Source organism: Chenopodium quinoa, unplaced genomic scaffold (assembly GCF_001683475.1).
Source record: "Chenopodium quinoa cultivar QQ74 unplaced genomic scaffold, ASM168347v1, whole genome shotgun sequence".
Taxonomy (NCBI): domain Eukaryota; kingdom Viridiplantae; phylum Streptophyta; class Magnoliopsida; order Caryophyllales; family Amaranthaceae; genus Chenopodium; species Chenopodium quinoa.
Genome location: NW_018744704.1, coordinates 3,890,319 through 3,909,095, shown reverse-complemented (window position 1 = coordinate 3,909,095; position 18,777 = coordinate 3,890,319). Strand labels below are relative to the sequence as shown.

The following is an 18,777-nucleotide window of genomic DNA, read 5'->3' as shown; positions in this document are numbered from 1 at the left end:
TCCTTGATTTGTTCAAGGTTCTTTGTCTCTCCACTTGGGCCAGCAGTCGCCACAGTGGGTTTAATATCCGAGAGGTAACACTCTCGTGCCATTTTCTGGTCTCCCCTTAGGGAGCCGACTGTTCCATCATCCTTCTTGAACTTGAGCAGCATGAGGGATTGAATGATGACAGCTTTGAAATTGTTCAGGGTCGGTCGCCCTAAGATCATGTTATAGGCCGAGAGCTCTTCAACAACTAAGAACCGTACAACCATGTGACGGCCCTCCCCTTTCTCACCCAGCCGGATGGGTAGATCCACCCGTCCCACTGGGTGTACGACACTTCCTCCAAACCCTACTAAAGGGTGAGATATTGGATTTATGCAGTCAGGTTTGTACTTGAGCTTTTCCATGAACTTGTTGTTGATTAGATAAGAAGAACTGCCGGTGTCTATGAGGATCCGGCCAACTCTCTAGTTGGCTACTTTACATTCAATAACAATGGGGTCGTCATGCGGCCCCCTAACGCCTCCCAAATCTTCCTCTATGATGTCAATTTGGGAATGAACTCTTGGAGGTCCGTCCTTGGTTGACGAAATTAACATTTAACCTCCTGATGTTGTCTTTGTTGCCCCTGATAGTGGGGCCGCCTCCTGCGAAGCCGCCTGCTATAGTAAAGACGACGGCGTCGTCAGTGTCAGAACTGTAAGCTGACCGGTGCTTCTTCTTGGCCGCCTGTTTATTTTTGGGAGGAACATTCCCCTTGGACTTCTTGACATAAGAGTCAAGATCGCCTTTTTCTGCCAGGCGGTCCAGAAAGTTCTTGAGGCTTATACACTCAGTGGTTTCATGACCAATGTCTTCATGAAAATGACATAATTTGCTTTGGTTCCGATTGCTTACCGAACCTTTCATGGCGGCCGGCTTCTTAATTGAGATCCGGCCCTTGATTTCATTGAGGATATCGTGGCTATCCTTGTTGAACTCATACTTGGGAGAGTATGGTTTATATTCTTTCTTCTTTTTCTGGGACGGCTGTTCAGAGGAATCGGCCACCCATATTTCTTTTCTCTTTTTCTCTTCTTTATGGGCCGACTGCTTTTGTCAGTTTTCTTTTTTGTTAGGCCTCTTGCTATCCGACTGTTTCCCAGTAGTACAAAGGTCGGTTGTCTGAATATAGGCATCCGCCTCCATCATGGCCTCTTGGAGGGTGGTAGCCCTCTTCCTGACAAGTTCAATTTTAATGTTCGACCCGTCCTTAAGTCCTCTGAAAAAATCAGTATAGGCTACCTCATCCGGCAGCCCTTGTATCTGAATCCTCATCAGGTTAAACCGCCTAATGTAGGAACAGAGTCCCTCCTTCTCTCCCTGCTGTATTGTCCCCAAGTCAAGGGTCGTCTTCTTAGCAGGAATGTTTATCGCAAAATTGAAGGTAAACAGGTAGGCCAGGGTCTTGAAATTGTTTACGCAATTAGTCAGCAGGTTGCCGAACCATTGTTGAGAAATGCCCTTTAATGTGGCTGGGAAGCACTTACACCATGTGGGATCATCCAACCCTTGAAGGTACATAAGTTTGGTGAACGCCATCTGATGATCCTCTGGGTTTGTAGTGCTATCATAGGCTCCTACCAACACATTCTTCACTTTGGCCGGCTGGGCGGCCTCAATTATTTCCTTGGAGAAGGCGGACGACTATTCTCCAAGTTTAAGCAACCTAAGTTGCCAGTCCAAAGGCTGGACGTTTCTTGCCGCCACTACAAGAAAACAGCTCAATTCCGACGGAAATAATCCGTTAGAAACATTGAAAAATCCGTCGGAATAGGCCTTTCCGAAGGAAATTCGTCGGAAGAGGTCTGTCGTAACAACCCTTGTCGGAAAATGAACGTTTTCCGATGCGACAAATCTTCCGACGGATTTACGTCTGTCGGAGCTGATTTTGACTTAAATTGAAAGTCCGTCGCAACATTCCGACGAAATTATTTCTGTCGTAAATGGAATGCTTCCGACGGAATTTTCCCTCGGAATATCATACCTTCCGACGGATTTTGTTCATCGGAAATGTGGGTCTTCCGACGGAACCTTTTTGTCGGAAATGAATTTCTTCCGACGGAAATATTCGTCGGAACATAAAAAATTCCGACGGACATTTCCGTCGGAACCTCTTATGTTCCGACGAATAATTCCGTCGGAAGCTATTTATTTCCGACAAAAAAGTTCGTCGGAAGGTTCCTGTTTAATAAGCAATAATTTAATTTATTAATTTGATTTTGGTCACCTATATCCTGCACCTAATTTGTGTTAATTTTGAATTGACGAATTAAATATGAAAAAATTTTCATATATATATTAACAATAATATTAATGTATATATTTTAATTTGTGCAACTATACAACATAATTTAAAACTAAATACATTTCCAATTATGTACACAAATTCTATGCTACTAGAGTACCTATCCCTGCACCGCCACTATCTGGGTCGTCGTTCGTTGGGTCTCGACGCTGATGTGGAACGTTGGAATATGAGTCGTTGCTGGAGAATCGACGCATCATCTCTTCATACCTCTCTTGGTTTCTCCTTTCTATTTCGGCCAATTGAGTCTCCATCTTGACTTCCATTTCACTCCGCATCGCTTGCACCCCCTCCTCCAACCTCTGCTCCACCCTCTGGTCCATCTGATCTTGCATCTGGGAAAGAAAGGAAGGCGTGTACTGCTGGGAAGACTTGGAACTCTTCCGGCTGCCGTAAAACAGCTCCGCACCTTGGCCAAGTCCCTTCAGACGACCCTTCTTGTTTCGACCACCTACAGTTTCCCAGTACAACTCATTTGGACTCTTTTGAATCCCTTGGGTGCTTGGTTCTTCAACTTTCTTCTGGTAGGCCTCCTACAAGATAGACATATGAAAAGTTGCACAAATTAAATATGTAAGCTAAAATCAAAATCCTTTGCCTATTTTCTACATTTGTTAATAAATGAATCATTTCTTTGTCATACCATGTTTATTATAGATAAATTTAGATGTATATGCCTTGAAATCACAAAAAAAACCAAGTCTCAAAGGTTTGGGAGCGAATACGACCAAAATCCAACCAATAGACCCCTAAATGACCTATCCTTTGCCTATTATCTACATTTTTAACTAAATGATCCATTTATTTGTCATAACATGTCTATTATAGGTATTTGGGATTGTGTATGCCTTGAAATCAGAAAAAAAACAAAGTCTCATAGGTTTGGGAGCGAATACGACCAAAATCCAACCAATAGACCCCTAAATGACCTATCCTTTGCCTATTATCTACATTTCTAACTAAATGATCCATTTATTTGTCATAACATGTCTATTATAGGTATTTGGGATTGTGTATGCCTTGAAATCACAAAAAAAACCAAGTCTCATAAGTTTGGGAGCAAATACGACCAAAATCCAACCAATGGACCCATAAATGACCTATCCTTTGCCTATTATCTACATTTCTAACTAAATGATCCATTTATTTGTCATAACATGTCTATTATAGGTATTTGGGATTGTGTATGCCTTGAAATCACAAAAAAAAACCAAGTCTCATAGGTTTGGGAGCGAATACGACCAAAATCCAACAAATAGACCCCGGAGCATCAACCACTGATCTTGCTTATGTTTTAAACACAGCCCACCATTGTATTCGATCCCGTTTCAGGCTTGGGTATGATGTGTAGTACACTTGAGTCACTTGGTAAGACAAAACAAAGGGATCGTACTTGGGATATTTCTTAGTATGATTCACTTCGACAAGCTTGTACTGTTCATATGTTCATTCCCATACCACAATTCATCCAACTACACTTAAACAAAATAGTCTTGTACTGTTTTTTGGGACCAGTGTAGACCAGTTCTATAATGTCGTCTAAAATGCCGTAGTACTCTCCACCATCCGCACTTGCTACACACACCCCGTAATTCATGGTAGATTTGTGCTTGCCATGGGCATATGTATGGAAATTAAAGCCACCGACAAAAATCTGCTTCCAAGTTCGAACACGCTTGAAAGGGCGCATGCACAACGCTCGTAGCACATGCGAGTTTTGTTCCTCCTCAATAACCTATAAACGTTTTAAATATAACAGTCACACTTCCCTAAATGAGTTAATTAAATAACAACAAATAGTAAATCATAATTATCCTACGTTTAGACAGTGGACATCACCTTGCGATGAAACCAATCAGGAAATTCAGCTTCGCATTTCTCCATTACTTTTTCTCTACGCAAATCAGGTCGAGTACTAAGGACATAGTCCTCAAACTTCCTACAAGGCCAAAATTAATGTAAGTAAACATTGAAATCATTTCAGATGATCCTATCATCCAACTACACTTCACTCACTAAACTATGTTATACCTTTCGTATTCACCAACAATGCCGGTGTTGTGTAACATAAAAAGATGAGCACAATTCAGTTCTTTTTCATCCAAATATCGAGTTTTACCCTCAGTTGACACACGACCGCTATCCTCCTTGAACAACTCTGGAATTTCAGCGTCGTCCACTGTGGAGTCCACAACGGCATTCACATTTCGACCGAGATCTCGTGTTTAGTGTCAACCGTCGCCTGGAAGTAGTTACTGCAGAAGTTTTCTATCTCTTTGGTAAGATAAGCATTGCAAATGGATCCTTCAACTCGAGCCTTGTTTCTAATTTTTCTTTTCAAATGGTTGAGGAACCTGTAATCATATTTATGTAAATATATAAACACGACATTACAGCGAATTTAATGTAAGAAATAGGATGTGCATGGGTCTTTGATTTACCTTTCGAACGGATACATCCATCTATATTGCACAGGACCACATAACTTCATAAGGCAAATGAATGTGTAAATGCTCCATGGAGTTGAAGAATGCTGGGGGAAAAACCTTCTCAAGTTTGCAGAGTATCTCAGCTATGTTATTCTCCAATCGGTCCATGTCACTAACCGTTGTTGTGTAGCAACACAAATCGCGAAAGAATTGGCTGATCTCTTTTATTGCATTCCAAACATATATAGGGAGCAATTCTCGCAAAGCAGTAGGCAACAACCTCTCCATGAACACGTGACAATCATGACTTTTCATTCCGTGGAGCTTACATGCTTGTAAATCGAGGCACCTGCTCAAATTGGAGGCGTAACAATCAGGAAACCGCAGCTGTTTAACCCACTCACACAAAAATTTTCTCTAGGCCTTGTCAAGAGCAAATGGAGCCATTGGCATGACCTCTTTTCCCCTATTATCTTGATGAAGATGAAGCTGCGGACGTTTACAATATTTGGAAATGTCATTTCGAGCAGATGGCGTGTCATACGTCTACTTTTTCACTGCCATTACTGTTCCGGGGTTTACTAGTGTCCCTTAGGAGAGTTACAACTTCAAGGCTGGAACCACGCGCCTGTACCTGCAAGATAACGGAGACTCCTTGGGTAGGGAGCTCCGCCTCCAACGGTCAAGTTAGTCACTGAAGGAGAAGTAATGGGAATGTAAATAGGTGCCGGATGCTAGGACGGGTCTAGCAGGCAGTACCGAGTGGTGTGTGATTATCTTGGGATTTAGGCAATCCGTGTGTTTCTGGTGAACAATCCCTGTCATTAATGAGCATTGAATGTCAGTATTTATAGCATTGGGAAGCGTGCCAGATCCTAGGATTTTTGGCTAACCATAGGGCTGACTGGGCTTTCTTGGGATTTGGGCCCAAGATGCCATTTGGTTAGGCAAACCAGAAGGGCCACATGGCGTGGTATGAAGTGTCCATGGTGGACAAGCAGGAGTAGGGCACGTGGCATGCCCTAGGTCACCCAAATGGAGGGCACTTGTCATCGCTTGACTATGCCACGTGGCAAGCTGTGATTGGGTGGGAAAATTCCCCTAATCATTTGCCCCTCACAGGTGGCACGTGACTTGGCACCTGTGACCTGTGAAAGGCGTCGCCCAGATGAGAGTCGACAGGTGTCGTCGGAGGGTTGACCGAGCATTTTCCCGCTCTTTTTTGAATTTGGATACCCCCTCTATCCTTATCTTCCCCTATAAATAGGGTTGGTCAGCAAGTCAGCTGTTCACATTGCTTCTGAAAAGAGATTTCTCGGACCCCAGCTATTTTGCGATTTCACGGAGCAGTCGTACCCCGCCGCTTACTTTCTTCTCGGACACCTACTTTCGGTCTACTTCAACTTTCAGCTTCAGGTAAACATCCATTTTTTGAATCTTTTTCCTCTTTTATTTTACAAAGTGTGGTGTCTCAAAGGCACTCGGCACGACCTAGGTTGTTGATCAGTCGGTCACCAGGGACGGCTGAATCTAGGACTAGGAGTGCCGACTCCACCTTTCTAGAACCACCCCTATCCTTTGCACAGCGTCCGACTATTTCTATGTCTGTGCAGGACACCATGGCAAGAGTCAAGAGAACTGCCCAAGTAACTAATTCAGACGGATCTTATACACATTATGACCTTCCTAAACATAGATCTGGTACCCCAAGCACTCCTGGAGTCCCAAATTTAAATGACCATGGGGAGTCGTCCTCTAAAGGAGAGACGGCTCCTTCTGTAAATGAGTCCAGGGAGTCGTCTTCCGAGGAAGAGGCGGCTCCTTCTATAAATGTTTCTAGGGAGTCGTCCTCTGAGGCGGAGGCGACTCCTGCTGAACATTCTGAGCCAAAAGTTTCGTACGACTCTAGTGACAAGTCGTACATAAGTAATGAGAGCCAGAACTCTTTGGACTCTAAAGAGATGTACTCTATAATTCACACAGCTAGAGAGTCTTTGAGTGCGAAAATGGGGGAGGACTGGGCCGAGCCCATGGCTTCCTACCGAGACTTCTACGCCCCTTATTTCCATCATGTGCCTGAAGGGAGGCGGAAGGTTAAGATGGAGAGATTTGGAGAGTTCATCTCCAAACATGTAATGGGGGACGACTACTTAGTGTCGGTCCCCGATAGAAAGGACACTGTAGTTTGGCTGACTGGTTCCAGCTATGGGGACCAGTGCTTTGGTTGTTATGAGGCGGCTATTATGGCCGGCCTTCGGTTCCCTCTTCACTCGGCCGTCGAGGCCATTTTAGACGGGTACCAAATTGGGCTGTGGCAACTGGCCCCTAATTCTTGGTTTAACATACTCGGCTATGTGGCCGGGTGCAAGATGCATGAAGTAGACGTCAGTTTCGAGGCGTTTGCTCAAATGAACTATCTTAGTCAGACTCCAAAGGCAATGGGGTCCGGCTGGTATCAGCTGAAATCCCATAGGGGATATGCCATGGCACAAGGTAAGGAGAACAAGTGGAAGGACTGGCGGACCACCTTCTACATTATCACTTGCCTTAACAAGGCAAAAAATGCCAAATACAATAGGTGGAATAGGGATCCACCCTTCCTAGCCGGCAAAGACCTGCCGCCTATTCCTTCTAAGGCCAAGCGCGAGATTTTAGACGCCGGCTTGTTTAAGGTTGATATTCAGGCGGACCCTGAATTTGGAAAGAAGGTTTTTGTTCCCCAACAATATGTTCCCAAATACAATTGGTTGTATGATGAGACGTACTTGGCCGCCTGTGGGCTAAGTACCGAAATGCCTAAAGGTAGTTGTCCGCCTGTTTTTCGTATTGACTTTGTCACTTGTTGATTTTTCTAACTCTTGATTTCTTGATGCAGCTGAAGCAATGGAGAAGGTTTCTGCTTTAAAAAGGGCGGCAACACAATACCGCTCGGCGGTTTTGGGCAAGCGCAAAACCGAGGAGTCGCCAGCCAATCAGTTGACTGGGGTAAGACTTCATGATTGAATCCAATCTCCTTGTCTTTTGTTTCTCAGTGAATCATTTTGATCGTCTATGTTGTTTGTTTGCAGGACCCATCGACCCCTCAGCCGCCTCCTGACAAGGTCAGGAAGTAGTCGTCTAGGGACGCCACCACTCCCTCCCGCTCCAAGAAACATGTGGCGGCTAAGCCTGGGTCGTTCCCTGCCGCCAACCTCCCCTTAGAAAAGAATAAGGAGAAGGCCAAGCTGCAACAAGAAAAGGACAGGCGACCTACAGAGAAGAACAAGGAGAAGGCGTCTGACAGTAACTTGCTTTCCTTACTTCTTTCAAGGCCTGTCTTCCTGGATCAGTCGTTAACTAATCACCCACCTTTTAATCAGGCGGTCCTCCTACCCGGCTAGATATTTCTGCGATGTCCAAGAGCATGCTGCAGGCCGTCTTTTCCCAAGACAAGGAGACGGTGAGGGGGTTCGGCACCCTCAATTTGGAGGGCATCCTCGCCCTGCTAGCCGAGGTATCCCTCAATTTTTACAACTTCTTTTTCTTTGAAAGTCGACTGTTTTGCTCACCGACTGTATCTGTTTGTCTTTAATCAGTTGATGTTACGAGTACATGGTCTTCGTCGGCCCATCCAAGAGAAGAAAAAAGAGCTAAAATTTGCCAAAGAGCACGCCGCCTCCACCATGGACAAGGCCATGTTTTTTATTTTTCAAAATGAAGTTTTGACGAATGACATATTACTTGCACAGGCGGCTGCGAATCAGCAAGTCAAGGACGACTTGGAGGCGGCCAAAGAAAAGATAAAGGAGCTCAAGCTCAAAGTTTCCAAGAACCAGGGGAAGGCCGACGCCCATGACGAGGCTGTGAAGGCGGCGGAGGGTCTGAAAACCAGCAACGCCCACCTGAAGCAGCGCCTGGCCAACCAAGAAAGGCAGCTGGCCCAAAAGTATAAGTGGAGGTTTGAAGAGGAGAAGAAAGCCCTAGTCGCTGACATGATGGAAGACTGTAGCACCATCATGAAAATGACCTGGGACCGCCTCTACCCAAACACCGACTACTCAACATGGGGGAGCCAGTTTTCCGCCTACACTCGAGAGCATGACGAGGCGGTCATGGGAGGAGGAGACAGCCAGGAGGAGTCCGAGTCTTCTTCTTCTTCTGAAGAGGAGGTGGCGGTTGCTGAGGCTGAAGGGGAATCTTCAAAAAAGGCGCCTGAATAGTAGCAGGAAACTGTTCAGAGCAATCAAGTGTCCCCTCCCCAGCAAGAGAAGGCGGCTGCTGAAGGCGAGGTCCCTCCAACTGTTTAAGCTTTTCTGTCTTTAAACTTGATTCGGCCTGTGTGCCGAAGAATTTCATCCGGCCTACGTGCCGTGTATTTGTGCATCTTTACCCGGCCAAGGGGCCGGGGCTTCTGAATATTTTGCCAGCTTGTCTGGTTTTAACTTAACTTTGCCAGCTTGTCTGGCTTTAATTTGATATGATTTGGCGACTGTTGAGTCGTCTTTTGCTGTTACATATGCTGTTGTCTTTTGACTTTTGTTTTTGTTAAATTTACCAAACATTTTGCATGTCGTGACTTAACAGCCGCTTGTATGGCGTATCCATGTTAAACTTTTTAGCTAAACTGTTGGATCCTGATGCCGACTTCCCTTGCCCCTAGACAACTAGGTTACTTCTTGAAAAGAGAGTAACTAGTCGACCATAGACAGTCGGATCCCAGTAGCAAACATAACCAGTCTTCACTGAAATGCACTTAGTCACAGTGTTAAGGTACTGACTGAATTAACCAACTTAGAGTGAATTTCAAGTCACAGGGGTCGCCTAGTTCTTAGAGAACAGTCGGCTAGTCGCTGTTTTATTAATTGTATTATGTTCCTTGATATGTTTACGAGAAACATAGTAGGATACCTGTTGTTTGGACGATTGTCAATTCAGATGGGTGTATTAGTCATTGTCACATCCAGTCGGACACCAAGAGGTCCTTCTAGATTTTTCAGATTCATTTAGTATTTCTTAGTGGGAATGTTTGTTTGAGTGCCTTGTTGCCAAAGACCAGGCGAACTGCTCAAACTTTTAGGATTCCGGACCAAGTATGGAAGAACAACTATGGTTTAACTATGGTGTTAACCAATCGTGGCTGCTCCTAATCATGAGTAGTAGAGGTACCAGTCGTCAATGGCCGACTAATCCCCTTGATTCGTCAATTTTTGTTGACTATTAACCCAGAGGGCGCCTCCTGTACTTATCCCAAGTGATACAGGCGGCTATCCGACGCAGATGTCAACTGTTGACACTTATGAAAGTGTTGAGTTATCCTTGTCTCAAAACGGATACGTTGTCCTTGGGGACAACCATATAGGGGCCGTGTAAGTAGTTTATAGAGCATTATTCCACCCAAATGGGAGCTGCTCTCTGCGACGAATCTCATCCAAATGGCATGTCATCGTGCGCTTGATATTTATTGGGACAGGTCGTATTAATTTAAAAATTAAGCGTAATCAAGCGGCTTGGTGCCTGGGTTGATTAGCCGTATGGTGGGCAAACAGGCATGCCCTTTATTAAATATGTGTGGAGGGTATCCGTATGTCTTGGGACAGGCAGAGTGTACTTCTTTTTGAAACATATGAAAAGAAGGTAAACTTGGAACTTTCATTAATAAACTTTTAAATAAATACATCAAAAGTAATATTTTTTCAGACTGTCTACATTCCAAGTTCTAGGCAGGGGTCGGCCCTCTAGAGTTTCTAGACGGTAGGTTCCGTCCTTGACCTCCTCATAGATTTGGTAGGGTCCTTCCCAGTTAGGAGTTAGCTTTCCCAACTTGTTGGCCCTGCCGATTGATTCCATCTTCCTTAGTACAAAGTCCCCTACTTTGAGTAGGCGCTTGTGTACTCTTCTGTTGTAGATTCGAGTCATTCTCAGGCGTTATATTTCATGGCGTAGGGCAGCATTGCCCCTACGTTCTAGGAGGGAATCCAATGCCAGGCGCATTGCTTCCCAATTTGCATCTTCATCATACAGCATAACTCGGAGAGTCGGCTCATAGTGCTCAATGGGTAGGACAGCTTCTGCCCCATATGTTAGGAGGAAAGGTGTCTCTCCAGTCGCTCCTTTTTCAGTTGTCCTTATGGCCCAGAGAACATGTGGTAGTTCGTCTACGCATAGGCTGCCTGCTTTTTCAATCTTCTTCTTTATACCGTCTGAGATGATTTTGTTAAATGCTTCAACCTGGCCGTTTGCTTGCGGCCGTCCGACTGATTTAAAGCAGTAGGCAATACCTTGATCTCTCAACCAAGTTTTGAGAACAGACGTCTTAAACTGGGGACCGTTGTCAAAAACCATAGACATAGGAACCCCAAAACGAGTGATCACATTCCTCCAAGTGAAGGAGATTACATCCTTAGTCTTGATGCCCCTGACTGCCTTGGCGTCCACCCATTTGGTGAAGTAGTCGACTGCTACTAGGATGTATCTCCTGCTGCCTGATGCAGGCGTATAGGGTCCTAGAATATCCATGCCCCACTTAGCAAATGGAATTGGGCTGTGGATAGCCGTTAGATCTGTAGCTGGACGATGAATCAACTTGCCAAACCTCTGGCACTTGTCACACTTTTTAACCAGATCCATGGCGTCTGCCTCCAGAGTCGGCCAGAAGTACCCTTGCCGCCTTGTTCTTTGAGCAAGTGACCTACCGCCTACATGAGAGGCGAAGTATCCAAAGTGCAGGTCTTCTAGGACCTCTCGTCCTTTTTCAGGGGTAACACATTTTAGTTAAGGTTGCAAATTGCCCTTCTTGAAAAGTTCTCCTTTGTGCATTTCAAAACTAGCTGCCCGCTTCTTTACTAGGACCGCCCGATAGTGATCAGCCGGTAATATGCCGTCTGTTAAGTAGGCTCGAACGGCATCCATCCAGGTTGAACTTCTATCGAGGATTACAATGTTGTCTTCCTCAATACTCCGTTTTTCCATTACCTCCCAGAATACAGTTCTTGGGGTGTCGCATGAGGCCGAGGATGCCAGTTTGGACAAGGCGTCCGCCTGGTTATTCTCCGACCTTGGAACCTGGGTCAATTGGAAATTTTCAAGTGAGCTTGCCGCCTGTTTCACTACCTCTAGGTACTTGACCATAGCCGGATGAGTAGCTTCATAATCCCCATTGTACTGGCTGACTATGAGTTGTGAATCAGAACAAGCGGCTATCTTTCTTGCCCCGGCTGCTTTGCACATGCGGATACTAGCCAGAAGGGCTTCATACTCACCTTCGTTGTTAGACGCCTGAAACTTGAAACGAAGCGCATATTCATACCTTTTACCCTCTGGCGACTGACATACAATACCTGCCCCACAACCATTTGCTGTGGAACTCCCATCAACATAGACTTTCCAGAGTTGATCAATTTCTTCATATTCTGGTGGCCGGGTTATCTCAACTATAAAGTCTGTAAAGGCTTGCCCCTTCACAGCTTTTCTGAGCTCGAACGTGACCTCAAGGCTTTAGATCTCAATTTCCCACTTTATCATTGGTCCTGACGACTCCATGGTCGTCAGGGGCCATTTGATTGGCTGGTCTATGTAAACGACCACCGGATGTGGCAGGAAATAAGGCTTCAATTCCTTCACTGCCATGTACAGGGCGAGTCCAAATTTCTCCACCAGTGGGTATCTCAATTCTGCATTCTTCAAAACATGGCTGACAAAGTAGACTGGGAGTTGGCAGCCGTCTGTTTCAGCTAAGAGGACGGCACTTAAAGCATGATCTGACACTGCGAGATACATGTAAAGCACTTTTTTTGGCAAAGGACTGACGAGTCTCGGCAGGGAATGCAGATGTTCTTTCAGCTTTTAGAAGGATGACTCAGCATCCGGTCCCCATTTAAACTTTGCTTTCTTTCTAATTGCTTGGAAAAAGTAGAGGCACTTGTCGCCTGCCCGACTGAGAAACCTTCCGAGAGCTGCGAGGCAGCCTGTTAGCCTTTGTACCTCTCGGACGGTGCGAGGCGACTGCATGTCTATGACCGCTTGCACCTTGTCGTGATTTGCCTCTATTCCCCTTTGATTTATCAGGAATCCGAGAAATTTCCCAGACTCAACTCCAAAGACACACTTTTTTGGATTAAGCATGACTCTGTGCCGCCTGAGTGTGGCGAATGTTTCTCGGAGGTCAACCAGATGGTCTGTTTGGAGTTTTGACTTTACAATCATATCATCAATATACGCCTCCACATTCCTTCCAATCTGTTAAAAAAACACAGTGTTTATCATTCGTTGAAAGGTCGTCGGGGCGTTCTTCAGACCAAACCGCATGACCGTGTAACAATAGAGTCCCTGCTCTGTGACAAAGGCAGTTTTCTCTTGGTCTTTTTTCCAGAGAGGGATCTGGTGAAAGTCTGAGTAGGCGTCCATGAAGCTCATCAAGGCATGGCCGGCTGTTGCGTCGACCAGGCTGTCGATCTTAGGCAGAGGATAGCTGTCTTTCAGACATGCCTTGTTCAAATCGTGTAGTCCACACACATGCGCCATGTACCATTCGGCTTTTTGACTAGTACCACATTTGCAACCCATTCTGGGTAGAAACACTGCCGAATGTATCCTGCATCAAGTAACTTTTTTACTTCGGCGGCGGCCGCCTTGTTTCTTTCTTCACCATGATGCCTTTTCTTCTGTCGTACCAGCTTCTTTTTAGGGTCGACAGCTAGTTTGTGTACCGCCAGGTCTAGACTAATTCCTGGCATCTCATGTACTTCAAATGCGAAAATGTCCTGGAAACCTTTCAATAGTTGGCGAAGATCATCACCAAGCTCAGTCAGAGCAGTCGTCCCCACCTTAACAGTTTGGTCAGGACGACTGTCATCAAGGGCGACATCTACGTGCTCCCCAGCTGGCTGAGGGCGGAATTCATCCGGCCGCTCCTCAACCAGTGATTGCTATTTTTTATGCTTTTTCTTGACCTCCGTTTCGGAAGCTTTTCTCTTCCTGCCTCCTGCCTCTTGGGCAGACGCTTCTTCTATGGCTTTGCCAGTTGGGCCGTCTGAAGTTACCATTGTTTTGATGTCAGTGAGGTAATATTCCCTGGCCATTCTCTGGTCCCCCCTTATGGAACCGACTATTTTGTCATCCTTCTCAAACTTGAGTAACATAAGGGATGGAATGATAACTGCTTTAGAGTCATTAAGGGTGGGGCGCCCAAGGATCATGTTATAGGCAGTAAGCTCTTCCACAACCAGGAAACGAATGACCATGTGGCGGCCCTCGCCTTTCTCACCCAGACGGACGGGCAAGTCAACTTGACCAATCGGATGGACGACTCCCCCTCCAAATCCTACGAGAGGATGGGAGATAGGATGTATACTCTCAAGCCTGTACTTGAGTTTGGTCAAGCACTTATGGCTGATGAGGTCCGACAAACTCCCTGTATCAATAAGTATCCTGCCGACTCTTTGATTGGCCACTTTACACTCGATGACAATTGGATCGTCATGTGGTCGTCGGACACCACCCGAGTCTTTCTCAGAAATAATAACCTCAGGAAACGAGTTACCAGAGGTCTCACCCTGATTAACAGAGTTAACATCCAGTTGTCTGATTTTATCCTTGTTTCCCCGAACAGTCAGGCCTCCTCCTGCATAGCCGCCTGCTATTATATAGATGGCAGCTTCATTAGTGTCAGAGCTGTCGGCCAATTTCTGCCTCTTTTGCCTGGCCGACTGTTTCTGTTTGGGGGGCTGTTTTCCTTTACGTTTTTTGACATAAGAGTCCAGATCACCTTTTTCAGCCAACTGATCTAGCAGACGCTTAAGACTGATACATTCGTTGGTCTCATGCCCAACGTCTTCATGAAAGTGGCAGTGTTTGCCTTGGTTGCGCTTGCTACGGTCGCCCCTCATAGGTGTCGGCTTCTCGAGGGAGAATCGGCCCTTAATCTCTGTGAAGATGGCATGATTATATTTATTTAACTCATACTTGGGGGAGTATGGATTCAATTCCTTTCTCTTTTTGCTTGACGACTGACTAGTGGTGTCGGCCATCCATACATCTTTCCTCTTCTTCTCTTCCTTGGGGGCCGCATTCTGTGTACGACTCTCCTTTTTCTCGGACCTTTTCTGGTCCCCTTGCTTTCCCATGTGACAGAGGTCTACCGCCTGTATGTAGGTCTCAGCCTCCACCATCGCCTCTTGGAGGGTAGCCACTCTCTTTCTGACTAAGTCGAATTTAAAGTTCGACTCGTCCTTCAATCCTTTGAAGAAATCAGTGTAGGCTACCTCATCCGACAGGTTGGGTATCTGTATCCTCATCAAATTGAATCTTTTTATATAGGAGCGCAATCCTTCCTTTTCTCCCTGCTATACGGCTCCCAGATCAAGAGTCGTCTTCCTGGCAGGTATGTTCATGGAAAAGTTGGAGGCAAACAAATAGGCCAGTGTCCTGAAGTTGTTGACACAACCGGCCGACAGGTTGCCGAACCACTGTTGGGCAACTCCTTTAAGAGTGGTCGGGAAACATCTGCATCATGTGGCATCGTCCAATCCTTGAAGGTACATTAAATTGGTGAATTCCATCAGATGATCCTCTGGGTTAGTGGTGCCGTCATAGGCGCTCACTAACACATTTTTTACTTTAGCCGGCTGGGCGGCTTGTAAGATATCCTTGGAGAAGGCGGTTGGCTATTCTCCGAGTTGAAGCAATTGTACTTGCCAGTCCAAAGGCTGGACATGCTTTGCTGTCTGACCTCCGAAAGGAGGAGGCGGTAAAGAGTTGTGAGCTTGTGGCACATAGGGCGGCTGAGGAACATATGGTACCGACTGTTGTTGACGAGAGCTAGAACCGAAGGGAGTGCTGCCCGTTCGGATCTTATAGTTTGATTTTGAACACGTCAAGGATTTATTTTGGACACTGTCAGGAAAATCAGAAGTGGAGGCCGACTCAGACTGTTGTTGGCTCCTTTTCTGCTGAATCAGCAGCTAGGCGTCTGAGTAGGATTTCTTTGAGCCGTCTGGTTGAACCAGGCGGATTGGTTTCCTTCCTAATGAGGCAGAAATACGGTACTTGGACAAATTGACTAGAGGTATCCGCCTCTCCTCTTAGCGAGGGTGGGGGGTTGCCTCACGGTCCTTCAATGACTTCTTCTTTCCTGAATAAGAAGGCTTTTTGCTAGACTGCCCTTTTTGGGAGACAGCCGTTTTTTTGTTGATGAGATCTTGAATCTTACCCTTGAAACTTCTCATGATGGTCATAAGATCATTCCTTGAGACAGGAGCAGTCCAGACGACCGCTTGATGAGAGTCGGCCGAAGGTCCGACTGTTTTGCCTGGACCAGCCTGGTCTTGCCGTTCCTGCCTTTCACGAGGGGTAGTGCGTCGAGCCCTCAAAGACCCGTCTGGGGCCATGTGAGTCTCAACTTCAGGCTCAGTGTCTTCATCAGAGTAAACATGAGGGTCGTCCTCTAGGCAGTCGCCCTCAGGACGCTTGTCACTATTAGTCGGTACAGATTGTGATACCATCTCAAAGGTACTCTCCCCACAGACTGCGCCAAAATGTTCCGGGGTTTTCTGGTGTCCCTTGGGAGAGTTACAACTTCAAGGCTGGAACCACGCGCCTGTACCTGGAAGATAACGAAGACTCCTTGGGTAGGGAGCTCCGCCTCCAACGGTCAAGTTAGTCACTGAAGGAGTTGTAATGCGGAATGTAAATAGGTGCCGGATGCTAGGACGGGTCTAGCAGGCGGTACCGAGTGGTGTGTGATTATCTTGGGATTTAGGCAATTCGTGTGTTTCTGGTGAACAGTCTCTGTCATTAATGAGCATTGAACGTAAGTATTTATAGCATTGGGAAGCGTGCCAGATCCTAGGGTTTTTGGCTAACCCTTGGGCTGACTGGGCTTTCTTGGGATGTGGGCCCAAGATGCCATTTGGTTAGGCAAACGAGAAGGGCTACATGGCGTGGCATGAAGGGTCCATGGTGGACCAGCAGGAGTAGGCCACGTGGCATGCCCTAGGTCGCCCAAATGGAGGGCACTTGTCATCGCTTGACTATGCCACGTGGCAAGCTGTGATTGGGTGGGAAAATTCCCCTAATCAATTACAGTGTGAAATAACTGATCAAAGAAGTTCTTTTCAATGTGCATGACATCTAGGTTGTGACGAACAAGCAGATGCTTCCAATATGGAAGCTCCCACGGTATGCTTTGCTTGAACCACCCCTTCTTTTCTTTTTTGAGGCGTTGAAGTGACTCGGGCCCATCTGTAGCCTTTTGAAGGTCTTTCACACATTCCCACAGCTCCTCTCCTGACATAATGTGTGGAGGGGCACCCTTTTCGACTTTGTTTCTGCAAAACGCAGTTCTACTATTCCGAAAAGGGTGATTCGTCGAAAGGAACTGGAGGTGGCATTCAAACCAAGACACCTTACAACCATTTTCTAGCCAAAATGCTTTGCTTTTGTCCATGCAATATGGACAAGCTTTCTTACCAGATGTGGCCCAACCGGACAACATACCGTAAGCCGGGAAGTCACTAACGGTCCATAGGATGGCTGCTCGAAGATTGAAATTCTGTTTCATGGAAATATCGTACGTATGTGCACCAACTTCCCACAAATGTTTCAACTCCTCAATCAACGGTTGCATGTACACATCCAAGTTGCCCTTAGGATTTTTAGGACTAGGAATGAGCAACGAAAGGAACATAAATTGTCTTTTCATACACATTGAGGGGGGAAGGTTGTAAGGGGTCAAAATGACAGCCAACAAGAATATTGTCCCCCAAACTTGCCATAAGGAGCGAAACCATCTGTACACAAACTAAGCTGAACATTACGAGGCTCGGAGGCAAACTCTGGAAAGCAGTTGTCCAGGTGTTTCCAAGCTTCACTATCACTAGGGTGTGCCATAGTGCCTTCCACTCGAGGATTTTTCGAATGCCATGTCATTTCCTCCGAAATAGTCTTGGTTGTAAACAGCCTTTGCAGCCTGGGTGTGATAGGGAAATAAAATAAAACATTTAAAGGCACTAGGCTACCCTTGGAAGTCTGCTTGTAGCGATCGCTGCCACACGCCCAACATGTAGACAGCTGGGCATCATCCTTCCAAAACAACATACATCCTTTAGGACAAGCGTGAATCCTTTCATGAGGCATTTCCAAGCCCTACACAATATTTTTCACCTCATAGAATGTGTCTACCATTTGATTGTTTTTAGGAATTGCTTCACTGAGAAGTGAAACAAACCCATCGACACATCTGTGCGGAAGATTATACTCGCACTTTAGACTTGTGATTCTACCGGCAATCTCCAACACAGACAACGAACTACCTTCGTATAATGGCCTTTCAGAAGCCTTCAACAAATCGAGAAAATGCTTAGCTTGGGCATTAGGCTCCTCTTCTAATGAAACAATAGCCTCTTCGGAATGCACATGATCCTGACTTTGACTAAACGTATCGAAAACCATTTCACGATATTCGTTGGACCCTCTTGCAGGAACTGTCGGAAACCTTTCCCCGTGACACATCCACTCATAGTAATTAGGTACAAAACCCGCGCGAAACAAATGAAGTTTAACCGTATCTGGGTCCCAAAGCCGTTTGTTCTTACATTTAGCACATGGACACCTAACTTCATTCGGGTTACTACTTTCGGGATTATCTTTGACGTATTGCATGAATTCATCAACCCCTTTCTCGAACTCTGGATTAACATATGGCCCGACCTTCCTTTCATACATCCAGCTACGTTCTGTTCGTTTCATGATTACAACTTCTACACAACTCACGCATATTAGTCACAAAGCGTACTTCCTAACCATTATCCATCAATCATTCATGAAAATGCAAATGAGATATAAAATTCTTCCAAAGGGTCCTTATCACTCCAACCTAACCCATCCTTGTACGTTTAATCCCACTAGTGAATGTAAGCCAGGTTTTCAATTCTACGGAAAATCCATCAGCATTTCTCTACAGTTCTCCAAGTACATGATGTAGGCAATTAAACACACTTACATATGTACCCAAAGAACACTGTAGAGAAATGAAAAGACATG

At 45.7% G+C, this 18,777-nt stretch overlaps 2 protein-coding genes across 2 annotated transcripts; both read right to left on the bottom strand.

Annotated features, from left to right (window-relative positions):
• Window positions 1-13,664: 13,664 nt before the first annotated feature.
• On the bottom strand, window positions 13,665-14,906 carry LOC110702990. The gene has a single exon (XM_021880749.1). It carries the CDS (start codon window positions 14,904-14,906, stop codon window positions 13,665-13,667), a length of 1,242 nt encoding a protein of 413 aa, XP_021736441.1.
• Window positions 14,907-16,807: 1,901 nt separating this feature from the next.
• LOC110702989 lies at window positions 16,808-18,483 on the bottom strand. Its single transcript, XM_021880747.1, has 3 exons — window positions 17,885-18,483; window positions 17,504-17,704; window positions 16,808-17,396 (listed from the first exon to the last, which is right to left on the bottom strand). The coding sequence occupies exons 1-3, from the start codon at window positions 18,481-18,483 to the stop codon at window positions 16,808-16,810; spliced, it is 1,389 nt and encodes a 462-aa protein (XP_021736439.1).
• Between the last annotated feature and the right edge of the window lie 294 nt (window positions 18,484-18,777).

What these genes read in the sequence shown, in the direction of transcription:
- LOC110702990 (XM_021880749.1), bottom strand. Translation starts at nt 14,906, where the DNA reads ATGGTGGAGGCTGAGACCTACATACAGGCGGTAGACCTCTGTCACATG.
- LOC110702989 (XM_021880747.1), bottom strand. Translation starts at nt 18,483, where the DNA reads ATGAAACGAACAGAACGTAGCTGGATGTATGAAAGGAAGGTCGGGCCA. An exon ending in TATGAGGTGAAAAATATTGT is followed by an intron (nt 17,705 to 17,884) that starts GTAGGGCTTGGA and finishes TATCACACCCAG; the next exon opens with GCTGCAAAGGCTGTTTACAA. An exon ending in GGTTTCGCTCCTTATGGCAA is followed by an intron (nt 17,397 to 17,503) that starts GTTTGGGGGACA and finishes GCTCATTCCTAG; the next exon opens with TCCTAAAAATCCTAAGGGCA.